Consider the following 25,349-nt stretch of genomic DNA (forward strand, 5'->3'; position numbering starts at 1 on the left):
TTGAGATGAGAAACTTGGCTTTCTGCATCAGGAGATCTAATGGCTAAATTCTGCCTAAATCGTTTGTGATCAGGTCGGATACATGTGCTGTCTGCACCAGGATATCTTTCTCTCTCACTTTTTTTTTTTTTTTTTTTTTTAAGATAACAAATGGCATGGGTATAATTGAAGTCATAATTCAAGGACCGTGCGGTTGATTAAGTAACTAACAGCTGAAATGGATCCCTCTGGTTGCTTTTGGCATCTCCCCTTTGGCTGCTTTCCTCCCAGCCTAGTTTCAGCAGAGGGCACTCTGTTCCTAACGATGGAGGAGGCGCCTTCCCTCGCTAGTGAGAAACCTAAACACATTGGAAAAGTTTCCAGTGCAACATATTTGAACAAACTCTTCATCGGTTATGTTTAGTTCACTGGAGCGTATTTTTAACTTCGGTGGCAGGGATAACAGCCCTTTTTCTGTGCGTTGCTCTTAGCAGGCTCGACGGAAGCTTGGGACATCAGTGGGAGCCGTAGCGAAAGGTAGAGGATTTTACGGAGGTACTGCCCAGCAGCTGAGAGGGAGACCGCGAGCAGAGCTGTCGGACGAGGCGTGCTTGTCAGATTTACAGTAGGAAACCTAAAAATATCGCAGAGGGCAGCGTGATTAAAGACCTCCTCGGTGTGCGAGCAGATTTGCAGCTGGACTGCGAGAGCAGCTTGGAGATGAGACACGGGATGCTTGCGGTTTTGGAAGCCGCTCCGCGGCAGGCTTGGGGGGCTGCCTTCACGGTAGCTTTCGCCCCTCGGGGGGAAGACGAACGGCTCGGCCCCGGGCTCTCGGCTGCCGGCTCCGGAGCCCCGCCAGCCCTCGGCAGCCGGCGGGGAGCCGGGCCCCTCTGGCCGGGCGCCCGCTCGCTCTGCCCGGGGGCAGCGGGGGGGAGCGGAGCCGCGGCGGCGCTGGGGGCGCCGGGCAGGGCCATGGCCCCGCACCGCAGGTGGAGGCGCCCGGGAGCCTCCGACCGGGGCCGGGCTGGGAAGGGGGGGACCGGGGAGAGGGAAAGGGAGGGAGGGGGGTCCAGGCCGGCTGCCAGCAGCCTGTAGGACCTTGGCTAACGGGCGGCGGTGGGCTGGAGCCTGCCGCGAGGGAGGGGCTCTCCGTGATGCAGGATGCTGGATCGCCGGTGCCGTGACGGGCCAGGCTCTCCGTGCCCTGCGGGAGGGAAGGAGGCGCCGGCGGAGCCCGAGCTGCTCCCTGCCTCCCCTCCGGCCCCGCTGAGCCGAGCCGGGCTCCGCACCAGGTGGGTGAGAGCCGCGGGGTGCCGGGCTGGGCCATGGCTGCAGCCGCAGCCTCCCGGGGCTCTCCGGGCAGCTGCCCCCAGCCCGGGCGGGCAGCAGCGCCCTGCAGGGCGCAGACCGGCCTGGAGGGGCTCCGTGCCGAGCCCCGGGGAAAGCGGAACCGCTCGCCCGCTGGGTGAGCCCAGGCACGGCACCTGCCGATAGCAGAAGCTGCTGGATCCCGGCAGCGCCTGGCGAGGGGATCAGCCTTCCTTCTTAGCTGGCACAGCAGCCTGGGACTTGTGAATGACCGGAGCATCCAGGAGCGCTAAGGGCTGAGGGTGGGTGGGGAGAGGGTGTGTTCCTTTCCCCCTTTTTTTTTAATTTTTATTTATTTATTTTATTTATTTATTTATTTTTTAAGAAGGAAGTGATTAAACACTCCTGTAAGGAGACTCAATTACGTTTAGTTGACAGGTGCGAGAGCTGGTTTTCATTTGGGACACTTGATCTTTTAGAAGAGAGGTTTTCTTTTTGGTTTTGAAGGCAAGATTTCCCCACGCTGTGCGTCCTCCCAAAATATTGGGGTGGAGGGTAGGAGGAGGGGAGGGCGGGCAGGCTGCTGGTGTGTGCGTGTGCATGTGTGTGTTAGGGGTGTGCGGAACTTGTACTACTTTATAAGATCACTATGGTAACGAATAGCTGAGGCAACAAGATGTATTGATACCAGGAGTTAACAGAATTAGCAGTGTTATTAAACGGTTTATCCTGCTGGCAGTTTTAAACTGTTTTTTTTTTTTTTTTTTTTTTTTAGTAAAAGTGACCGGCCATTTAGTGTTGGCCCTGTAACTGATGAGGATCACTAAACTGAAGGACTTTTTCCCTCTGCCCTGATCATTTAATCTCTGTGCTGCTATGATCAGAACTTCCAAAGGCAGTGTGAATGGTTGATGGGGTCCCAGGGCTGGGCTCTCCCTTTTGGATGGGTGAAAGTGAGAGATCATGGTGGAAGGGGCTGCTGATTTGATAAACTGACCTATGTGCAGGAGATGATCAAACTCGCCCCCTATTGCTTGCTTTCCCAAACCTTCCTTCATTCTCCCCCAGCGTCTGTTGCCTAATTGGAACTGCATCACCCTGCAGGCTGTGCTCATGGCATGCTTTCCTAGTCGGCTCCGCTGGCCCGCACAGAGCTCCAGTGTTTGCACTGAGCTTCTTCCAAAAGCTGGTTCCATCCCTTTGCCCAGTTTGCTTTAGTCATTGAAATTCTGGCAGAGCCCACTTGATTTTATTTGTAACCTGAAACAATCTCTCTCAGCAGAGTCCCAAGGCACGAGGATGGCCAGCCCTAAAGCCACAGGGCTCTTCTGGGAGGTCATTTGGCTTGCCATTGCTATCTACGCTCATCTACAGGTAGGCAATGAACTTGTTGCTACTGCTGTGCTTGGTGTTTCCGATGATCTTGCCACAAACTTTCAGTTGCTGTCTTTTAAGCAAAACTGCTGAGGTACCTGCATTGTAAATGAAAGGTTTCCAATGCGAGTGGGATTTAGGTTTATCACTGAATTTAATTTCAAAGTCATCCAGATGGGAAATGGATATTTTCTCTCTCGGTAATATTGTACCTGACTCAACTGTACAGGGACCAAAGGGAGATCTTGCCAGATGTGTAATGCCTGGGGTCTTTCAAGGCAATACAGCTGCCCTTTGCCCACAGGAGATTTAGCACCTGATAAATGTTAAGATACTGTAAGTGACAAGGGTTATATAAATACCTGTGTAGAAACATGTAAAGCACTTGGATGTCGGTGAGTATCTTGGGAAGAGGGAGGTCCAAAAAGGTCTTTCCTTCAAGCGTTCAATGAATACAGAACCATGGAGGAAAGCCATAGCTGCCAACTGATCTATTGCCTGACACATGAGCCTAGTCGGTTCCAAGAAGTGAGTATTTCAAGAAATATGGTGTGCTGGCATGCAGCAGAGATGTTGTTATAGTCTGTCATCCTCTATAGTGGTATTTCCCACAGTACAGAATGTATCAAGGATTCTTCAGTCCTCTATAGGCCCAAATCAAAAAAATACTTAGAAAAGGACAAATAAATGGGAGAACATTTTTGAAATAAATGGCATCAGCTTTTGAAACAGTGTAGTAATTTTTACAAAATAAAGTATTGGTTTTGCAAAAAAGTCAGTGACAGTATTGTAACTGTGTACTGTTTACACTACTGTGATGTTGAGAAATGGTGGTTTCAAACTGGAGCCTGTTGGGCTGGGCATTATTTAAACATACATCCTGAAGAATTTTGAATCAAATGGCAATACAGCAGGCAAAAGAGAATTCAAAAGGAGTATGAAGAAATTAGGAGACAGTACTGGACAGCTCAGTAAGCTATAATTCATTTATGGTGGACTTTGGGGCTTACAGTAGTGGGAATAAGCAGTGCTACTTGCTAATAGCACTAGTGCAGTGTGTGCTGTGAAATGTTTGGCAGTTGCTTATCAATGAACACCTCTTACATCTGTATTATGGTTGCTACTAATCTTGAAAGTACAGCAGTTACCTGAGTAAAGGATTCACCATAAAAGAAGCATTAGATTTTTTATTAAGTGTGCGGAAAAGCAGCATACATACAGTGCATGTTCAAGCAGACAGGACAGCAGTGAAATCTTCAGCTTTTTGCTTGCTTCTCATGTAGGAATCAAGATGTTACTGATTTTCTGTGCCTGATCTGTTTGTATCTTTGTGTGCAAGCAGTTGAGTGATGTTGCAATAACAGGCCCTATAAAGCACTCAAAGTAGTATGTGAAATTCACTTAATAGTTCTGTGAAAGATGAGAATAGAAGTACAGGAAAGGGAAAGGTCAGCTTTGTGTTTGGGCCTTTTGGTTATGAAGAGACCACTTTTTTTTTTTTTTCTTTTATAATGTTTTTCTTTTCTATTTTTTTCCATAGTTTTCTTATTGCAGAACAGGAATCAGTGGTGGCATAGTTTCCTCTTCTCCACAAATGGTTTGGCATAGCTTCACTTGTCTCTTCATAATAAAAAGTATCCAAACACATTGTAGTAATCAATAGGCTATTGTGAATAGCTTTATGAACGTTTCAATCCAGGTCAAATTCTTTCGGTCTTGATTGTCCTGTTAAATATTCCAATCTATTTGGCATATTTGAGCCATTAGCACTTAACCCCAATCTTGCAGGAGGCCCTTCTGCTCCTAAATTTTAGGTGTTCTATCACAATTTTAGTCACATTAAAGATATCTTATATTATTTAACATAACATTTTTGGTATCCAATAACCATTAATTCTTTAATTGGTTGCTTGGGGCCATACTATATGGACCACACACAGTTATTCTACCCTAATATTGTACCATAGCTTCCACTTGTGTTGTTTTTGGCTATTGAAGTGCTTATGTCTGGAGCTAATCAATTAGAAACAATTGGATGCTGGGCAAGGTCACAAGTCTATGTCATGTCACTTATGTGCAATTGATTAATTTCATCCTGCTTGAGGCAGGTACAGAATAAAATAATAACCGTTTAAAAAGAATGCGGTGGAAATGTGGTATGAATGTAACGCAAAGAAAACTTTAACATGAGAAGTTGTGAAAAAGAGGTAGCTGTTACTGAGAAGAAATGGAAGTTAACTGGTTATAGGATCCTACACCAGTAACGAGCACGGCACGGTGTTTAGGTAGGTTCCAAACTTAACTCTGAACTTACAGATATGTGGTGTCTCAAGTTCATGACAATTTTTTAAGGGAGGTTTAATTGCCATACTAGTAGATTAATAAGATATGATAGGATAACCCAGTGAATTGTTTACTGTGTGGCATTGCCTAGCTGCTTTTTAAAACCGTTCTGTGAGCAAGAGCAAGGGCATAAAGTTGATTCAGGAGATCACTTATGGGCTAGCCTTGCTTGTGCTCTTTTGCAGACATAGGGCCTCCTTTTCCTGACTCGTGCCAGTATAACTGAAATGAGTGGAACTGCATTTGCCTAAAGCCAATAGTGACCCAAGCAAATGGTGTCTCTATGTCTGTCTTAAAATAAGATAAAATAAAATAGCAGCAATACCATGATGGAATAATTCAGTGTTTCTAAAGATTTAAATGATGAATCCATCCAAGGAGGCTATCGTATTCTACTGATTTTTGTGAACATCAAGTTTCAGTCAAGGATATAGTTAACTACTGATGTGTGTTTATTTCTCAGTATGGTGTAAGAGGCTTCTTATCTTTCTCCCATGACAGCAACTTAGTAATCAATAATAGAGACTTTAGGCAATGGTTAAGCTAATAAAATAAAAGTATTTAAGTCCAACTTTGCTATTTAAATCTCTTGAGAAGATATGGCTATGTACTGGTAATTGAAAAGGCAGGATGTTCAGCCTGGTACCTATGCTTTCTCAATCTTGTGGTAACATTTTATTACACCATTAAGTTAATGCTGTTATATGTTATGAAATATGTGCAAGAATGTATATCTGATATTCTTACTAATGAATTAATGTCAGCAAGAAATGATTGCTAGCAGAATCATATGGACAAAATTTGGAGTTTACACATGGGTTCATTTTAGATTTATTCTCTGGTATGTTGTTTTCAAATCAGGAATACACTGATATTTTCTTAGGTTCCTAGAGTCCTAGTTAAATCTTCTACAAGTCAGCCCATTTTATCTCCAAAGACTGTGGGGCGGCTAATGTCTGAGGAGGGAATAATAGCAAACACACTATGTCTGGATATTTAAGAAGCATTAGCTTTGGATTTCTATGGAAGGGAAAGCTTTGTAGGTCACATATTCATTGAATAAACTGTTACTTGCTCCCATGATTTATGTTTCTGTGATCCCCACATGCATTATGTTTTTTTTTTTTTTTTTTTTTCTATCTATCTGTGATATTTTGGATGTAAAAGATATACATGCTGAAAACATTATCTTATTCCAAATGATTCTGCCATAGCCAATCTGCTGAAAACTACCAACACGGTAAATGTCATTAAGGTTGATCTGTGCAAGGCCAAAAGTCTGATGTCCATTACATGACATAGTGGACTTGGAGACCATCTTTGTGGAAAACCTTTGGAATATTTTTTACAGTCACCGAATGTATTGCACACCAATGTCAGAAAATGCTGATCTACATGCCATATACGAGTAAGGATTTTTAAATCTTCAGTAACTTTAATCAAAAAGATCAGGTTGCGATTTGCAAACCCAGAGTTAAATCTAAAGCAGTTTCACTTTTGTAGGCAGGTTGCAATTCTGCACCCATCTGGAGTTTTGCCATCAGCCTCAACAGGCTTGTGGTTTTATACTTTTGTTTGAACATTGGAATACATCTACTGCAGACAAATAACACTTCAGAGACTCAGTAGAAGTATTCTGACTTAAAATATTGTTATTGACAAGCTTGTAACGCAGTGACAGCATTACCAGAATACTTACGTAAGTTCCTGAATTTATTTTGAATTTATGACTAATAATGATTGCTCAACCAGTGCTCATAGGATCTGAACTGCTCTTACCCCCTATTTACAATCCAGAAGAATGGAATTGGCAGAAGGTTTGTGATGAATCTGTCTTGTGACTTGAGTCACAAAACATGTATGAATACTTATTTTTAAAAATGTAATCTCATCAAAAGTTTAAGTCAACTGTGGGAGATGACCAAAAGTCCAGATGATATCAGTGAGGGGGCCACTTTACTATTATTTCTTTGTTTCAATTTTTAGTAAATATTATATATAATAATGATTATGAATGATGCTTGCAGTGATACAAGTCAGGAAAATCAGCCTTTGGTTGTTCAGCTAAAGCATAGTCCAAAATCATTCATGCCAATGAGGTGAAGGTGTTTTAATCTCTGTGTCCTGTTAGATTTATAATGCCTTATCTACATCTTCAGACATGAGTATCATTCCTCATTAAAATGATAAATTTGGATGAGAGTATTAAATCAGTTGTGTGTAGAGCTCCAGTTCACTTGTTCTAAAACTAGCTATTCAAACATGGAATGTTTTTAGAATAGCTTAGATGTAAGAATAATCTTTCACAACAGCCAGTGGCTTCTAATTTTTCTTGAAAAAGTAGTTAAGAAGCGAAGGAATAGCTTTAAGATTCTCTCTGGTTTTAGGAACCACTTGAAAGATTAGTCATTGATAATTACTCATTCAGGTCTGCTTGGTGCAGCTGGCTCCTTCATATTCCTTGCCAAATTGAGGCATAAACTGCACTGAGGGGGCAGTTTTTCAGCACACCAAATTGTTCCTGCTTTTGCATCACAGAAAACATACATGATTGGTTGTACTTATGTTAAAGTCCTTTTACCAGCTGTTTAAAAATCATGGTTTGGCCATCCCAAATAATGAGTTTGGCTTCATAAGAATGTATTTTAAAATCTGAGACCTTTTTATTTGTTTTTACTTCTAGAAGCTGTGAGGTCCACATGTTTGTCTTTATCTGCAGTCATTAGGCTTGAAGCTTTTCTTAAAATATAGAATTCTGTATGCTCACCTGAATCCAGGAACTGGTATTTAAGAAAACACCAAATATAATGTGGCTTGCAACTAAGTGGTAAAATATTAATTTCAGTGCTAGTGAAAGCAAGTTTATAACTGTGCCTCTGTACGTGTTTGTGTTGTAAGCTTATGCGAGAAATCCTTGGCAATGTCAGTGTGTTACACCATACTGACTGCAAATGTACTTGACTGTTAAGTCCGTGTTGGTAAGATTCTGTATAGTTTATAGCACTAATGATAATCTTGTGACCATGTACAGTCCAGCACAGCCTGCCTTGAACAATCCCAGTGTAATTCTTGTTATGCAAAATCTCTGTAAAACAGTTTGTGCGTGGTAATAGAGTGAGTTTAGTTTTGAAATGCAGTTTGCTAGTGAGCACAACGTTCCAGAAAGGACACTGGATATAGCTGTGACAATTCTGGAGAGACAGCTAAGTGAGTTTCTCATTCTGGTTGTGCAGATAGAAGTTGGAGAAGATAAGCAAACAGCTGATGGAAGGAAAGTCAGGCTTTAATCAGTGTGTCTGGATTTGGCCCTAGCTTCATTTCTGCATTCAGCTCAACATTAGATAAATTTCCTTTTGAAGGTTCAATAAACTTAAAGCCCAGTATTTATTTGTCTACGTGGCTTTTCTTTCTGAAGGGGGTTTTCAACTTTCCTGTGAGTTTTGGAATAAGAATTTTGTTTCTCTTATTTTGGAATGGAACAAAATGTTTATAGACTTGAACCTTTTGTAGTTATCTCAATTACCGATGTACTTTCCCAACTTCTGGTATAGTGCATCTGGAATGCTATTTTTCTCTCATTCCTGGTTCTCTAGAAGAAATTGTCAAATTTGTACAAGTATCTTAGAAAAGGAAAGCTTGCTATCATGAGCAAGACCCACATGGGAATTGCATGGCACTGCAGTTCTGTTATGCCCTCTTCACTCACTCTGTCACTGACTTGTTTAGGTTTTGAAAACAAGTACATAAAGAACTTTTCTCCCTTTAAGAGGAGAACTTTTGATATTATCTGAACACTGTAGACTGTCAAGCACTCTTGGAGTTAAGGGTCGTATTTTCCAAACGGCTTCACTCTGTCTTCTAGGAGCAAGTACAGGTCTGCAAGCTCATTTTTTGACTGTCAGCTATGCAAGGGTGCTAAATCTGATGCAGAGAGAGAAGTGTTTTCAGAAGGGTCTGTGATATGGAGCCTTTACTTCAGTAAGCCCTGAGCTTTTGTAAGTTAAACACATACTGTTAAGTACTTAACTGTATTGGTAGGTGCTTAGCTGGATTTTCAAAACAAGTTATAGGTTAAATTTCCATTAGTCCAATGGGAACCAGGCATTTTAGTGCCTTAGGCACTTCCAAAAGTCTGGCTAACCATCTATCTTCATATTTTGATGATTAAACCAAAACTTTGACTCTTAAAGCTCTTTTGAGAGAATAGGTTTCTGGTGTGTAAATTCTAGTACCTGGGTGTGTAGATATTTGATTATACTTGAGAAGTGCAAGTACAAACATCAAGTATTTATAAATGGAGTGCACTTTCTGAAAACTTGGCCTAATACACCCCTTCCAGACAGCATATTACATAAATTGTTTAGGAACAATGTTATTTCTGTTTCTAATTTTATATTTATTAGATTTAACATCATTATGGAGAGAGAATGAAAACAGTATTCTCAGTCTGTTTTGAGAAATGTGGTTTCCAAGAATTGTCAGTTTGTCATGCTTCTGGATCCACTAGAAACACAGCAAATGCAGTCAGCTCGAATAAATTGTGAAGCAATATTAAAAATGCATTTACGATTGCAATTACTAGATTGTTGTTGTATGCTAACTGTTGTCATTTGTGGCACGGTGGGAGGTCCCAACTGGTTAATGATGCTGTTTTGTAGCGCTAAGTAAGTGGAGCTTTTGTTTATATGTGGAAACATGTATTTCTGCATTTATGTAATGTTTTTTCTGTCATCAGGTGCTTTGCCAAAAATCTAAGCTGCTTAAAATTTATAGGATACAGTCTCTTGTCAGTGCATGCAAACAGAACAGGGTATCATTTATAACATGTATATATGAAAGGATTTGTGAAGGTTCTCCGTAGCAAATGCAAATGCAAAGAAGAGCACTTCAGTTCTCTGATCTATTGCCTCTTAGTTCCAGAGAATTAAGAAGGTATGGGCACACCTGTCACACCACAGAATGCCAGAAGGTGATTGCTTTCTCTCAGGCTCTGTTTGATGATGTTTCCTGGCCTGCACCTTTCAGAAGCTCTGAGGTTGCAGAAAGCATCTCTATTCTGAGCTCGCTGATTCAACAAAAGATTAGCTAGCTTAAAAAAATTCTTCCCCATATCTTTTATTTTTATATTTTTTTTTCAGTTGTTGCCATATCTCTGTTGTGTATGTGGCTTCTCCAGACCATCTACTGGCATGGAGAAATACATGTAAGCAAGAGTGATGCAAGTAGTGGTTCTGGTGCATTCAGATATCTCTTCCAACAGTCGTTGTCCTTGCTTCCCAGCTACTGCAGCCTCTTGCTGGTGTAGCAGTGGTGTGGAAGCAGAAGGCTGAACAAGCTCACTGCTCTCTGTGGATGCATAACAAATAAAATATGCTAAGATATTATTGGGCTTCCTCTCTTGAGAGTCTCCTTTTATTAGATGTTTTCAAGGTCTCATTACTCATTTGGTGTTTTGTTTTCTTGAGTCTCCAAATAGTTTTAAACTGCTCCCTGGTTGACTAACATGGATGTTGGCTGAAAAAAACAATAGCATTGCAGTGTCTTGAGTATTGCCTGCTTGGTAGATGATGTTCTAGTTGGAAACTGCCAGGAACTTCCAATGTATTACTGATTTTTTCAGCTGATCTCATCAACACTTGTTAGAAAGCTGAAAAGGGTGTACATTCATCACTGGAGAGGTGTGTAGATTGTGCTGTATGCTATGCAGGGATTTGACTAACACCAATAACTGATAAGATTGCTTGAATGAACTCTGTTTTCATGTGGCCTGATTATGTAGTTTTATTTGTATGAATGTAAGATGCTTTCTGTGACTAACAGTTACACTTTTCCTCTAGAACAGTGATTCCTAGGTGTGTCTCTTCATGGAACTGCCAGCTCAGAGCCTGGCAATAGTGAATAATGGAAATTAAATGTTAGGAAACACCATGAAGGGAAGATGCGAAGTGAAGAGCATCATCCTCTCACTGCATTAACTCCTTAAGTGTGTGATCCTACTCTAAGTACTGTGTACAGTTCTGATCCTTTATGAATGAAAGAGGTGGAAAGACAACAAAAAAAACTTGTAATGATCTTGGGATTTGCATGCCAAAGGTTTTCTCGAGTGGAAGGATACATGGATTCAGGGGAAGACAAGACAAGCACTTGGAAAATCCACTCAGTATTACTGAACAGACAAACCATGGCAGGCTAAAAAAAAAAAAAAAAGTACGTGAGTCCAGGGAAGTATGGTATGTACTCTGTACGTGCTCTTCTCTGGGTATCCACTTAAGACTCCTGTTGGAAGCTGATGGACTAGATAGGTACTTGGTCAGAACCAATTCAGATGTTTTTCTACCATCTTGATATTCTTTGGGGTTACACTTGATAGTCATTGAAAGGGAAGTTAGAATCTATGCTACTGTCATTTGTGACTCACTATTTAAAAGCTGAAACTAAAGAAATATATCCTCTAAACTCCAGGTGTATTTGAAGGTATATTCTAGATGCCAAGGACTTGCTCAAAAACTGCATAGGTACATTCATTCTGAGCTTCTTTGGGTCTGCCTGGAATACTTTCTTATTTTTACAGCTCTTTTTTTTTTTTTTTTTTTTTTTTTTTTTAAACAAAATTTTGTTTCTGACACTCTAAAAAATACCAAAACCTTAGAATTTGAAGGAGTGCAAGGAAACTTAGGTCATTTTGATTTCTTGAGTAGTTTCTTGTTTTTAAACAAACACTAGCATTTCCTTTAGAAAGATAAATAGAGCAATGGCTTCTGATATTTTACTAAATAAGGCTTGGCTCAAATTCTACTTTCATTATGTGATAAGTCCTTCCATAAGACACAAATATTCCAGACATTTTCCCTGTATGAATGAACACTTGCCTTCACCCCAGTGTGAAACTGTGAGCCCAAATGTATTTCCCATTTCCCCTTCCTACCTCTTTCAGTTAAATTTAGAACACAATAGGTTGGTTAAAACCATACAGAACCCTCCTGAATGCCATCTTAATGTATGTTTTTTTACCATGCAGCTGTTTATCTTCTGCTAAAAGGAAACTATAAATGTATTTTTAATGCCAGGTTCTGGACTTAAAATGCCATTACTTATCCAGTGGGAATAGATTTGAAAATTAGTAAGCAATTAGATCAGTAGGCAAATACATTTTACTTAATGTTGCAAGTCTCATGGGCCTTTCAAATATCCTGTTAGCATCACCTGTTCTTAACTTGCAACCTTTTAAATCTTTGCATAGTCTTAGATAGCAGTGTTACTTAGAGAAAAAATTTTTTTTTTTTTCATTTTTATATGAGCTGATTTTATTTTATTTTATTTTATTTTATTTTTATTTGTATGGTTTCTGTGAGGGCAACAAAGATGTACTGCAAATGTTAAGCTTTTCTTGGAGAAAATTTCTTCCTGTAGATAACCATCTTGAGAAGTGCCTTAGCTGGGATAACAGAACATGTGGGTCTTGTTCTGATCTTTTGAACTTCCTTGAATTATGTCCTTAGCAAACAGCAATGATGTATTTGTTTATAATTGCTTATTTTTCTTGCTGAATTTAGGCCTCTGTGAGCCATCTGTCACATGTCACAAAGAAGCCACAATTCAGAAATGGGGAAAATATAGGAATTGTAGACTTCTTTTTATTATTTCAAACATTAAGGCCAGCCTCCCATGAGACACTGAAGAAAGGACCTTGTCTTCTTCAACTGTGTTATAGGAGTGTCCCATCATTCCTTGTCTGCCAAAAATTCACATTGATTTATTCAGTGGTGTAGTATGAGGACTTGCACTAAAACCTCAGTCCTGGAATGAGATCCAGCCTGGGGAACCCTGTGGACTTCATTAGGTTACTGTGCCACAACTGAGACCTTATTTTGTAAAATTTATAAAAGGCTTTCTAGCTGAACAGTATGACATTTTGCATTTGAGTAACAGTGCCAGTGAAGTCTGTAGGCACTTTGCCTGAGACATCAGTGGGAGTTTTTCCTGAGTAAGACCTGCCCATAGGAAGCAAACTGAGGCTGAATTTCATTAGTGTTAATGAGTTGGTTATCATACTTCCTGTTGTGTGGTGTGAATCATTTTGTGTCTTCATGTAACTACTAAGGACAGATGGCATTTAAATCTGTCTGCAGCTGTTAGTTTTCTTGAAAATTGGCTGTATTTTTCCTTTTTGGGGAAAAAGTAGAGATAATCAAAAAGATAATTTGCCTGTTGCTTATAAACCTTGCAAAATCAAGTGATTTCCATTTTTTTACATGTCACTTTTTTATTGTGTGTTATTGAAGAGCATTTTATCAGGTGTTCCAGACCATCCCTGTTGGCAGGAATTTCTCTGAACTACTGCAGAGGGAAACATCAAAACTATTCCTTAGAGCATGTACACTATTTTTTCAGAAGAACCGAAGCAGAACATGGAAATTCACTTTTTAAAAACCAGTGTGGCTTTTTGCCAGATTTACCATATTCATCAGATTCCTTTGAAACTTTTTAGGGGTTGTTCTCTCCACTGCATGGTGCAGTTCTGCTAATGAAAGCAGGGGAACACAAGCACATCATAAATAAGGAAGATACGATAGAGTTGATTTCTGCATGTAGCATTTTGTCCATGCATATAAAAATTGACATCATGGTGTTGGAATGTTGACCGTGTTTTGCATTTTGCTAGCTGCTTTTACTGGAAAGCATGTGTTTCAAAGGGAGTTTTCAATTTTTATAAGTCTTTACCTCCATAATAGCCCAGTCTTATTTTGAATGTGGACTTCAGATATGAATAAAATTTAACTTGTGAAGAGAGTCCTCTGGCATAACATATGAATAACTTACGCAAATATTAACTAGTAAGGTGTGCGTCTAGGTTGGAATAGTAAAAGCTAACCTTTAGGATCTGCTGTTACCACTCAGCATCGTCTTACTTTGTTGAAGAGCATCATACTCTGATAGTAAAGGTATTCTGAGGAACTCCTCTTAAAGTTAGTTGTGTAATGTGGGGAAAGCATAGCCGGCTGCACAAAACTAATCCTTCATAGGGAATTTTTACCAATGTGCCTTCTTAGCTCCACCTGGGTCTTTGAAAGATGAGAGCTGAGAAGTAAAGAAAGGCTAGCAGCAGTGAGAAAAGTGGCACTAGCCCTTCATTTTGAGAGTAATCATCCACATAAAACTGGCAAAATTCACTTAGAATTCTCTTTCAGTAATGGGCTGGCCTCTCTTCCACCTTCATAATCCAAGTCGTTTTCCCAGAGTTTCAGGGTTATTTACTCTGTAGAAAGTTGGCAACCCAAGTTTCCCATGTCATCATGTCTATGCTGTCTCCTGAGAGAAGAATTTCCTGGTACAACATCCTTGCACCTGCTAATTCTTCCCCAGCTCTTCTCATAATCAGGCCACTTCAGACCCCTTGGTGGAGTTATTCTGTACTACTTAAGCATTTTACTAATTTTTATAATCAGGTGATTCCTCAAGTGATATCGGGCAGGCCCTCTTCTATTGATCTGTCACTGTGTGAAGATACAGAACTCTAGGTGATATTTTCAGTGTCCAAGATTGAAGGGTTTGATAGACATCTGTTATTCTGAGGAATTACATCTGCACCTTTATAGTAAATCAAAAGTTAACTATACCTAGTACCTGTCAAAGAGTATATGCCTTTGTCCGTGGAGGAAAAAATTGAATGGTGTTTTAAAAGGGGCATTTAAAACATCTTAAAATGTAATTCTCTTTCTGGCATACAATGTTGTAAGCTTCAATTCACTGCTAAAATTTTAGTTTGGTGGACTTTATTACTATAACTATACTACATAGAAATATATGCATGTACAGTGTATTTAAAAACACGAATGAAGTCTTTAAAATATTCTCTAGCAAACTGTGATTGTCTTTGGTTAATTTTTTTCTGAATCATATCTGCAGCTCCTTGATGGGCTCTTCTCTGCATGTAAGTTACAGGGTGGCTGTATAAAACATTGCACTCTGATTCACCCTGGTGGTATTTTTAGTTGACACAATCAGATGTTTTTGCATGGCTAAAGAAAATGATAAATGATGCTTCATGATGAAGGATGATGCAGATTTCTAGGTTAAATGCTTGCTCTGAACTGGGGCTTGCAGGGGCACGACTGGACTTGTAAAATGGGGGCCTGCTTGCTTGATCTGTCTGGTGTATTGGAATTGGATGTTTTAATAAAATAGCTTAGAAAATCCTGTTCAGAGTTGTATAACTAAGATTGGACAGGTCAGACACAATGTAGGGAATGCTTGAATTGAAATTAAATTTGGATTGGTGTGGACATGCTTGGTTTTAATGGGTCTTGCATTCAGAAACTTGTAATACTATTTGTCAATGCAGATGTCTCCACATTTAAGATCTGTTCAGCTTTTAAAATGCTGGTGTAGCTCATCTATCTCCATTTCTCCACTCAGAGGGCTGTCTAGCAGGCTGTGCTGTTTGTGTGCTGTTACTACTAGAGTATCTTGGTTGTAGTAGATGTTTGCTCTGATTCGCTCAGGGTTGCTGCTGTATTCGTCTCTTCTGCAAGGTGCTGGCACTGCAAAAGCCTCTAAGTGGGATCAGTCCTTTCATGACCTATCTACAGAGGGCATGTACAAGCTCAGAATTTTCGGAGATGTGTGATGTGGCATGTGGCTCATAGGAGTCCTGTCCATCTTTTATTTTCCTATGTTTTGTAAGTTAAAAATTCCAAACCTTGGATAACTGGGAATAGCTTTTTTGCTTTTTTTTTTTTTTTTTCAAACCCTTAATATTTCATCAGAACGTTTAGATCTAAACAGCTAACTTTATATTTCAAGTGTTCAATTATTGTCGTCACTTGAGCTATCTACAACTCCTACTGTTTATTTCTAGAATCCTATTTCAAGTATAGCAACATTAGTGCAAGTTTTATTGTGAGAGATGAAATTTAAACTGTATTAGGATTAAGTGTTTAATAGTATAATTTGCTGCATATGTTGCAAATACATGGTGCTATGAATAGATCCTCTGTTTAATAAAGAGCATTTGATATGTTATATATGGACTTTAATCCAATATGTTGTTATCTTTAACTAAAGGAAATTATAAGAAGAGATTTACAGAGAAGGGTTTATTCTATTAATTTTAATTTCTTTAAAATGTTTCCCAACTGAAGTTGAATTTGGTTTCTGTATTTTGACTTTGTTTAAAATGTTCTGTACATAACTTTCTTTGTTCCTTGAATATTATTCTGAAAATAATACAAGGCTGGCTGTTTTTCATACACGTGAAGGAGAAAAATATTAGCAGTAGTAGGTGAATATTTATTTAAGTGTGGTGACTTGTTTTTCTATTTGTCCACTCACAGCAGACTTAAGGATTCGAGTGCAAGGCTGTTATATTAATGGATTTTTTCATATAATATTTATACCTCTGAAAGAGTTGGGAGAAAGGCTCTCCCTTCCCCACCTGCCTCCAGCCCCCTGCCTCCCAGGAAACAGCAGAATGGAACACATTGATTTAGAACAGGGATTAGGTTTTGGTTTGATGCTGAAGAAGCAAAAATAGGAAGGTGACACAGCCCTGTGTTTTCCTAGTCTGCATGAGGTGTTTGATTAATCTGAAATGGTAGTGAGTGATTTAAGTTCTTAAGGCTTTAAGACAATACGGAATGATTCTGTTTCTAAATGGCTGAAATGAATAGTTTTGGCTTGCTTTGAGATTCAGAGACCACATTAAATCTTCTTGGCATAGGCATTTTGACTTTTAGATTTTATTATTGCCCCATACTTCCTTCTAAAGCATGTAGTTGTTTCTTTGAGGATTTATTTAGGCAGGTAATATTTTTTTTTTAAATTTATTTTTTATTTTTTAAGAAGTCAACTCTGTTTTTTATAGAACAATTTGTAGTCATCCCCTTGCTCTATTATTAAAGCTGGAGTAACAAAAAATGAGGGAAATAGCTGCATGCATCATAACTCTAAGCAAGGAAAAGCATAGGGAAGAGGAACTCATTCAGTTTCATGCAGTTTTGTGCAGGAAGGCAACAAATTTCAGACCTTGTGTGGATGTGTAGGATTCCCTTCAGCCTTTCTACCAGGAACTATAAAAAGCTCATATAAAGGCACAGAATAATTACAGCCTGAGTCAGGCCAGCATGTTGGCTTTTTTCACTATAATCAGGATAAAAGAATATCTCTCTTGGCAAAAAGAACTGGACTCTGAAATAGAGATGTTCTGGACTGATAATTCCAAGTACAGCCAAACTTGCAGAGAAATATACAGGTTAAGATTTATATTTGGGTCTTGTTATTTGAAATGGATGCTGTTTAAGTTTCATATAATAACATTTTACTCTGTATAGAGTGCAGAGGAAGCCAGACCTTTTAAAAAGTGCAAATGAAAACAACTGAATCATTGCCACAGTTAACTTCAGCACAGTTTAACTGAGAGTGAACTGTCTTATTGTTTACAATTCGTAAAGCAGTGGAGAATGTGAAGAGATGTGTAATGACGCAGAATAAGAACAGATCAACTGAATCAAGAGCACAGTATTTCACACCACTGTTTGCAAATCCACTAAATTGTATAGATTCTAGCTTCAGGAGTTTCTAGTGTCATGCTCATGTTCAGCCTGAAAAGTAATAGGTAGGGCAAAAGGAATCCTCTGCAATTAAACAAAAGGGTGGATGAATTTATTTCCCTGCCTTTGCAGAGTCCATTGTTCTTGGATTCTGTCTGTATTTTTAAAAGTTTTAGAATGCTAAAGACAAACATATGAGAACCTGGAACCATGCTAAAGCTTTAGATATTGAACTGTTAGGGTTGGCCTCCTAGCTCACATTAGCTTGTACTGGCAAACTAAAGAGCTGACTGTGGATAAGAAAATTCGGGGGAGGTTATTGCCACAGATCCATCCAAAAGTGCTCAGGAATAGTTGAAAAATATTCTATAGGAATAGTGCCCTTCTGTAAATCTTTAAAATTATACTATGCTGTCAAGAATTCTGTTTAACCTTATGTGCAAATGGTAGCAGTAAAGGAGAAGCTGCTGGGTACGTAAGAATAGGTGGTTTTGCAATGCTGGTTAGAAATCAGGCACGTATGAAGGACTTCGCATTTCACCTTGCCATTGCTGTTTTTAGAAGTAGTGAGCTGAGTATCTCTTGCCATACAAGAGGCACAACAGCTTTTCAAAAGACAAGGTCAAGTGGACAAACCAAGATTGTGTACCCTGTTAAATTCAATATATAAAAGCTGCTTTTGAAAAGCTGTTCACAGATAAGCTCCTACTTCTAAGAAAAATAGTGATGTTTACAGCTTTGCTGAAACAGTGGAGGCTGAAAGACCAACCTTCTACAAGATGTGTTTGCCAGAGCTATTTTCTCATTTTTAAGACTGTCATTAACAGAGACTTGATTGTACTAGTAGCAGCTGGAAGGGCTGCTCCCTCCAGAACTTTTCCTCTACTGGTCAAGGTAACAGAGCTTTTCAGTAGCTTGACTACAGCCTTTTCTTGATGGTCAGTCGTGCCTGATTTTAGGTGCTAGTAGATCCAGGGAAATGCCAGTAATTAGGTGCACTTTGAAAATGATCACCCCCTGCAGTCAAGTTCTTCAATCTGCTAGAAAAGAGGAGGAAAGAAAACAATCTTACTAAACATCTGCTATGCCATCATAAACTTCAGTGTGGTATTCTGAAGGAGTAAAATTATTTTGTTAAACGTCCCGTAGAAGAATAATCATTATTGGAAAACAATGTTTGACTTATGACATGTCTCAATTCATCTGTCCTGGGAGCTATCCATTGTACGTACACATCTGCTCCTGTACACCCACACAGGATGGGAAGATATTCCTCCACAGGAAGGTCTTCCGTTCCCTCAGTATGCAGGTGGTATGTATTGGCAAATCGCATGCGGTGGATGTGGTAGCCAAGTTCCCAGAGTAATGCACGCATAGTGAAGCAATTCACTCAACTTCAGCTGTTTGAATGAGAAAACAAGATGGGTGACTAGGAATATAATCGTATGGCCCATCTTTCAGTGCGATACTTATTTTAGCACTTGTACTTGCTACTGGTTTCGTTTGAAATATAGACCATATTGAGAGGGTTAAACACTGTCAATGAGATCAGTAGCAGAGAAGATATGCGATACTTGAAATATTAAAAAAAAAAAAAAAGAAAAAGAAAAAAAATGCCCACCAAAACAAAATGCAGTGCATTTAAGAGGACTTTGTGTTTGTTTTTTTTTTTTTTATTTATTTTTTTTATTATTCCAAAATACTAGACAATGCGTTGTCTTTGATTTACAGGTGTTCTACAGTATTCTCTAGTCTTTTGTTGTTATATTTATTGAACGTCTTTCTGTAATCACATGGATCATTTAAAATTTCTAAATGAAATTTTTCTGCTGGTTGTGAAAAATGGGTGATAAGGCTGTAGTCTTTAATCTATGATGATTAGGACAGGCATCCCATCCTGAATTAGCAGTTTCTATTTTCATTTTGTCTGACTTGCTCAGCTGTGTCTTTTAACATTTCAGCAAATCCAGTTCATTCAGAGGATTTATTCCATTCTTTCCAGGAGCAGATCCCGTGTTTTTCTCACCTCAGTAAGAGCCCTTTTCCCTTTACCATATCAGTCCTCTAGCATTACTGTACACATAGTTTAGAAGGACAAAAATGAGTCATTAAACGAATGACCATTAGTCTTAACAGTTATCATTGAACAGATGACTGTAGTGCCTGCCACGTGAGCCTTCAGTCACTCTTTTTTTTTTCTGCCATTAAGGCATAGTTATCAACGTAGTGGCTTGTTAGGAAGTATACACATAAAATACTCTCAGTTAAAGCTAGTAGATAGTGTGACCTAGAGGGGACAATCTTCAGATTACTGGTAGGTCCTTTTTCATGTTTGGTCTTTTCATATTTGGAGACTTTGCTTTTTAGGGTATTTCTATTTCTTTCATGCTATTTGCTTTTTGTTCATTTATTGACCTATTTTCAGTCAACCTTTTATTTTCAACGCTGGACAGTGTGTCTGGCTAAATACAACACAATTAATACCTTGCCCTGCTTGAGATGCTGTCAGTGGCAAGAGACAAAAAAAAAAAAAAAAAAAAAAAAAAAAAAAGACAGGACACTTGGAGAACAACTGATTTCCTTCCTCAAAAATATTAAGAGGAAATGAGAAAGGGAATGGATCAGGATAACGAGACTGGCCTTAGTGGACTGAGGGAGCAGAGTTAAGCTGAGAAGTAAATATGAGACTGAGTAGATTAAATATGGAACAATGTGGAAGCACGCTTGGAGAATTGAGTTGCAGCATTTGAACACTGGGTCTGGGTAAGGGATAACACTTCAGCAGCAAAAGATTTTGCTGGGAATGACAAATAATAAAACTTAATGAAAATTAACTCAATGATAGATGAGAGAAAAAAGTCTTACTGGGAAGTAGCATGCTTTGCCTGGTGGTTGGTGTATCAGTATTTTTACCATCAGCAAAGCATAAAAAGCTTAAAAGCTCTAGAGTATTTGCAAAATGCATTTGAGACTTAAAAGCTGCGTGCTGTGAACAGTTTCTTTCGGGAATTTCTCTTTAAAATCCTGCTGAAACAGGTGTGCACACGTGGAGGGCGCTTGGCTGAAAGGCATTCACCTCACGTGCCTTATTAATAGCCTTAAACCAACATTCCTACAGCAGAGCCATGACCATTTAACTGCTTCCTTATTGTGAAAATGTGCCTGACCCAGTCAGTGTGCAAGGCTGCTCAGTCCATAAACCCTGCAAAGGGACTTACTGCAATGGAGAGAGAAGGGTAGATGAAGAACTGGGTTAATATCATGAAAATTATCAGAAGTGGTGGAAAATTAACAGTGGAAAAATGATGTTTTCCCCTCCATGTGCTAGACACGTTCATGTGGTGAGCTGGTGTAAATCGCAGGTTAGCCTGAGTGAACATCTGGCTGGGGCATTCTCTACAGTCTAATTTCTTTCAGGTGAGAAAGGATTCATCTCCTAGACATAATGTAGGAGAACCATTTTGATTATTTACACCTACCTTTATTCAGGGTGGTCTGTCTTTGCAACTAGAGTTTTGGGACCCCCCTGCCCCTTTTGAAGATGTATTAACAAGATGGTAGCAGGGGCTCTCCGCGCTCCTCTGAAAAGAGGTGGATAAGAGAGCCTGGACTAACGCTGTCCTTTTTTCCATGGGGTGGCAGTACTTGGCATGAGTTTTTAAGTATTTGGTCATTCACTGGTGATAGGCCAGCACACACCACCTGAATTGTCCTTTCCCATCTTAACTGGGGAAAAGGGAGAAAAGAATTTCTAATAATAAAGGACATTATGATATACCAGGAAAAAAAACAAACAAAAAACTATAAGCTTGTCCAAAGGCCTGGAGAGGAAGCTAGGCAAAGTAATATAGAGAATTTTAACAATGAAATTCAACTAAATGTGGAAATAACTTATTAGGCATATTCCCTTTTCCTTGATACCTGTTAAAACCGTGACTGAAACTTTCTGAAAATGTTTCCTATTTTTAAAAAAGTGATGAATATGGTGGAGAAAGCTCCTTGCCCAGTACTATAGCTTGCATCATGCAGGAAGTCATATTGATGCTTTGGGAATGTACCAGAGGAGTTCTGGCGCCACTGTGGTTGTTCTCCATTTACTTGAGTGATTTCACTCTTTTAATCTGGGTGTGCACAAGCCTTTACCCAGCCTTATCTGTGTGTATTTATTCTTTGTGGAAGTCACTGAAGTAGGTCAGCAAACACCGCTGATCAATAAAGATTTTTTTTGCATGTTTTGTGTTTAGTTGTAGTTATTTTAGTATAGCTGAGTGACCTTTGTGGTATGACAAATACTTTTTTTTTTTTTTTTCTTTAAGGGATATTTATCCTACAGTAAACTGTTTTGGCTTGTCTCTGAAGAGGAATCTTGCCACCTTATTCTTATATAGATGTGATTTTTCTTACTGCTATCTGGATTATACCTGCTTATATGGCATTTGCTAGACTCTTTGAGGGTCTTATTCATTGAGAGGTTTTGTGATGGAAGATGTTTGTCAAAAATTTCTATATTCCTAATCTGTTAAAATTCCTTAATTGCATGATCCTGTAGTTCTACTTCTGTTTTGGACAACTTGATTTTCAAGATAGATTTTCCTTACTGAGGAAACACTCCAGTTCTTGGTGGCTGGGAGTTTGCCTGGGTTTCCAGGTCTATTTCTGTTTTGAGAATTTGCAGTCATTTACAGTAGCAGAAAAAGCTGACATATTGTGTTTACCTGTTTAATTCATGATAAACACCATGCTGTTGCTAATGACAATGATGAAAGAATGAAATGATGAAAAATTACTAGTGTTAAGACAGGCTTTTTTTTTTTTTTTTTTGTCTGGAATACTTGCCAATTTTCCCCTGCCACCTGAATCAGAAGCAGATGTACTGAGATTGAGTGCAGTGAGAGAACTCCCTGTCATTAGCAATGCAAGGCATGGCAATGCCCTGTGACACATAAGAAGTCACTGCTCAGCCTTCCCCACATCACAAAAAGCCTCTGTTTATATTTGCACTTGTGAACATCTTTCTTTAATATCAAAATTTTCAGTATTTAGCTCTGAATACTGAATATAGTGGTTTAGGATTCTTTTTCTCCCCTAAGTGCTGTGGTTTTAATACCATTCCATTGCCCCACACATTTCCCTTCTTTGTGCTTTCATTATACAACAGGAATTCTCTTAAAAATCTGGATCCGCCACTAGTTCTAGCAGGTGTTTGGCTTCTGAGCGCCAGAGGTTTTTTCCTTACACAGCTTATGGATGAGAATTTCACTGCCCTTAGGCAAAATTTCAACTGAAGTATATGAAAAGCATGTTACTATGTCAGTTCAAATTATATCACTATTAAAGAAAAAAACTCTAAAGGAAATTAAATACAAATAATCACACTAACATAACATAACATTAATAACATTAAGGTTATAATTTAAATTAAAAAGAATCAGGAAAATCTGAGTCAAGAGTCCCATGTCATTCTTAGCCAGACTCTCCTGAGAGTAGGCATTGTAAAATGAGGATAATGACAACTTTGAGTAATCTGAGATCTCTTGATGAATAGCACCATAATACTAGAGTGTAGAAGAGCTAAGTAGATTTTCTCACTAGGTATAATATACTGCACAGGAACAAAGTATTGTGTGAAGTTTTTGTCCTACATTCTCTCATCATTAGCCTATTTATCTGATAATAGCTAACTCTTTTTTTCCTGTATGTGACAATGTGTTAGGTCCCATTTTGTTCACATATAAATGTGAATCGCTAGCCACCTGCACTACCTTCCTTGATGTGTTTAAACCAGCATGCAGACAGGTTGATCGTGTCTAGCTGAAATGTTGTTCCCCAAATCCTGGACCTGGCAGTCACAGCAGTGTGGGCACATCACTGTTGTGAAATGAAAACAAGGGGGCATTTTGCAAGTGCTGAGCAGAATTGCTCACAGAACTGTGCCATCGTGTTTCACCTGACCCAGATCCTTTATGTCGCATTTCAGGAGGCTTCCCATTTAGATCCAACCCGTTGTTACCTGGGAACATTTGTGCCTTCCTTACACCCTTTCTTTAGCATTACTAGAGCGATTACCTAGCCCTACTGGGTGAGGGGATGAGAAGGAAGTCATCTGTTAGAAAAGGCTGATGTTGCCCTTTCCCTGTTTTGTGCCACTTATCTCACTAGTAAAGAGTTGAGTACTTGCAGCCTGTAGCTTACTACAGAGTCACTCATCCTGTATAGCCCACAGTCTTCTTTTATTTATTTATTTATTTATTGTTGTTATTACTAAATAATCCTAATTTCTGTTAGCGCATGATTTGCCAAAGCTATTAAGGTGTCTTGCTTGCCTCTCCATGACAGAAGCTCCTACTGCTCAATGAAGGAATTGTATGATATCCTTTCTCTTGTTTCATTTTGTTCTTTAACCCTAAAGCAATATGAGCATCTTCATTCAGTGCATGTGTTGACTTTGTAAGGTTTTATAATTCCACTGACTCTGACAGTGATCCCACATAACCTAAACTATGTTCCTTTTTTGCCTTCTGTAAATAAATCTGCTGTTCCTAAAGGATTATGCTTTCAGTCTCCTTCAGCGTATCACTGAAGGAGGCATATGGGCAGGCTGCAGTCATGTGTCCATAGAAAAACAAGCAAGATTGTCTGCTTCCTGCAAAGGAGTCCACTCAACTGCTAGCAACCTGTCAGTTTAGCAAGGAAAAAAAAAAGCTTTCACTGCACAGTGGTCATGATAAAGGAAGCTTTAACATATCTTAAAAATACTACAGATTATCCCGTTTTCCTTGCTAAGGACACTGACAGTATTTTTGTAGCATATTTTTTTCTATGGAGACTAAGAGGACCCTTAGAGACCTTCAGGAGTTCCATGTGAATATGTTCCAATAATGCTAAAAGAACTTGATTTACGACAAGAATTTTGCCAATTATTAGGCTAATAAATAAAGAATAAAAGGTGGGTTTTGTTTGGAATAGTGTTGAACATATGGTGAAAGGAGGGATAAAGACTTGTAGAAGCCTTCAGTTAGCTCTGTCTTGCTTGCAAGACTTTAAAAAGATGGATTAATGAAAGTTTTGTTACACTTCTACATTATTTTTTTAACAAGATATTCTTCACTTCCACTGTTTTTGGCAGGAATGTGTGTTCCAGCAAGAGGATTCCAGTACCTTCAATCTTAAAAATAAATAAATAAAGTGAAAATGTCCTTTTACCTACTTCCCCTGCTCCCCCAAAGCACCAAGCCCCAGCCAATGTGCAGGTAGAATGTTCTTTCACCATTCAAAGCTGTTAGCATTTTGTGTTAATGTGAGTGACTGCTTTAAGATAAACTGTTGAACAGAACATTTATATAAAATCAGTAAACAGGCAAAGAAACAGAAAAATGTGATAGACTAGTCAAGCTGCATATTCAGGAGATACAAGTTTAAGAACGAATCACTTTCCCTCTATAGAGCAGGTACAGTCCCTGCTCACATCACTGCCAGCAGCCTCTCAACACCGATGCCACTGATGTTATTTAATGCAGCTTCTCAGCATTTGTAAGGAGACGGAAAATAGACATCACACTGTGCTGGGCTTATAAATCGTGTCACCGCTGTGGCAGGGAATCAGGGGACAGGAATTAAAATTACTTTTTTTGCTGTTACCTAATTTCCTCTCTTCCTACTGGTAAATCCATATCTTTTCAAGCCTTTTTTCTTGTTCTTAAGAATAGGCTTGTTGTACCTTTTCTGTATGTGTAACTCTACTCTCGCTGGTAATAGTAATATCCAGACTTTATAGTGTATGTTTTATCCATATGC

The 25,349-nt window shown here is 39.1% G+C and overlaps 1 protein-coding gene across 9 annotated transcripts in view; it reads left to right on the forward strand.

The window, feature by feature from the left end:
- The first annotated feature begins 303 nt into the window (after positions 1–303).
- ADAMTSL3 (ADAMTS like 3) overlaps positions 304–25,349 on the forward strand; it is a 188,697-nt gene continuing 163,651 nt past the window's right edge. The window contains exons 1-2 of one of the 9 annotated variants that reach the window (XM_027466441.3): positions 304–516; positions 2,570–2,664. In XM_027466441.3, coding sequence (XP_027322242.2) covers positions 2,590–2,664 — 75 coding nt within the window. In that variant the 5' untranslated portion in view covers positions 304–516; positions 2,570–2,589. Of the gene's footprint in view, positions 517–572; positions 605–652; positions 766–1,045; positions 1,275–1,306; positions 1,593–2,569; positions 2,665–25,349 lie in introns of those variants that run through there. The other 8 variants (XM_027466440.3, XM_038184732.2, XM_038184734.2 and 5 more) reach the window with 8 other exon arrangements.

This window comes from Anas platyrhynchos, chromosome 11 (genome assembly GCF_047663525.1).
Source record: "Anas platyrhynchos isolate ZD024472 breed Pekin duck chromosome 11, IASCAAS_PekinDuck_T2T, whole genome shotgun sequence".
Classification (NCBI taxonomy): domain Eukaryota; kingdom Metazoa; phylum Chordata; class Aves; order Anseriformes; family Anatidae; genus Anas; species Anas platyrhynchos.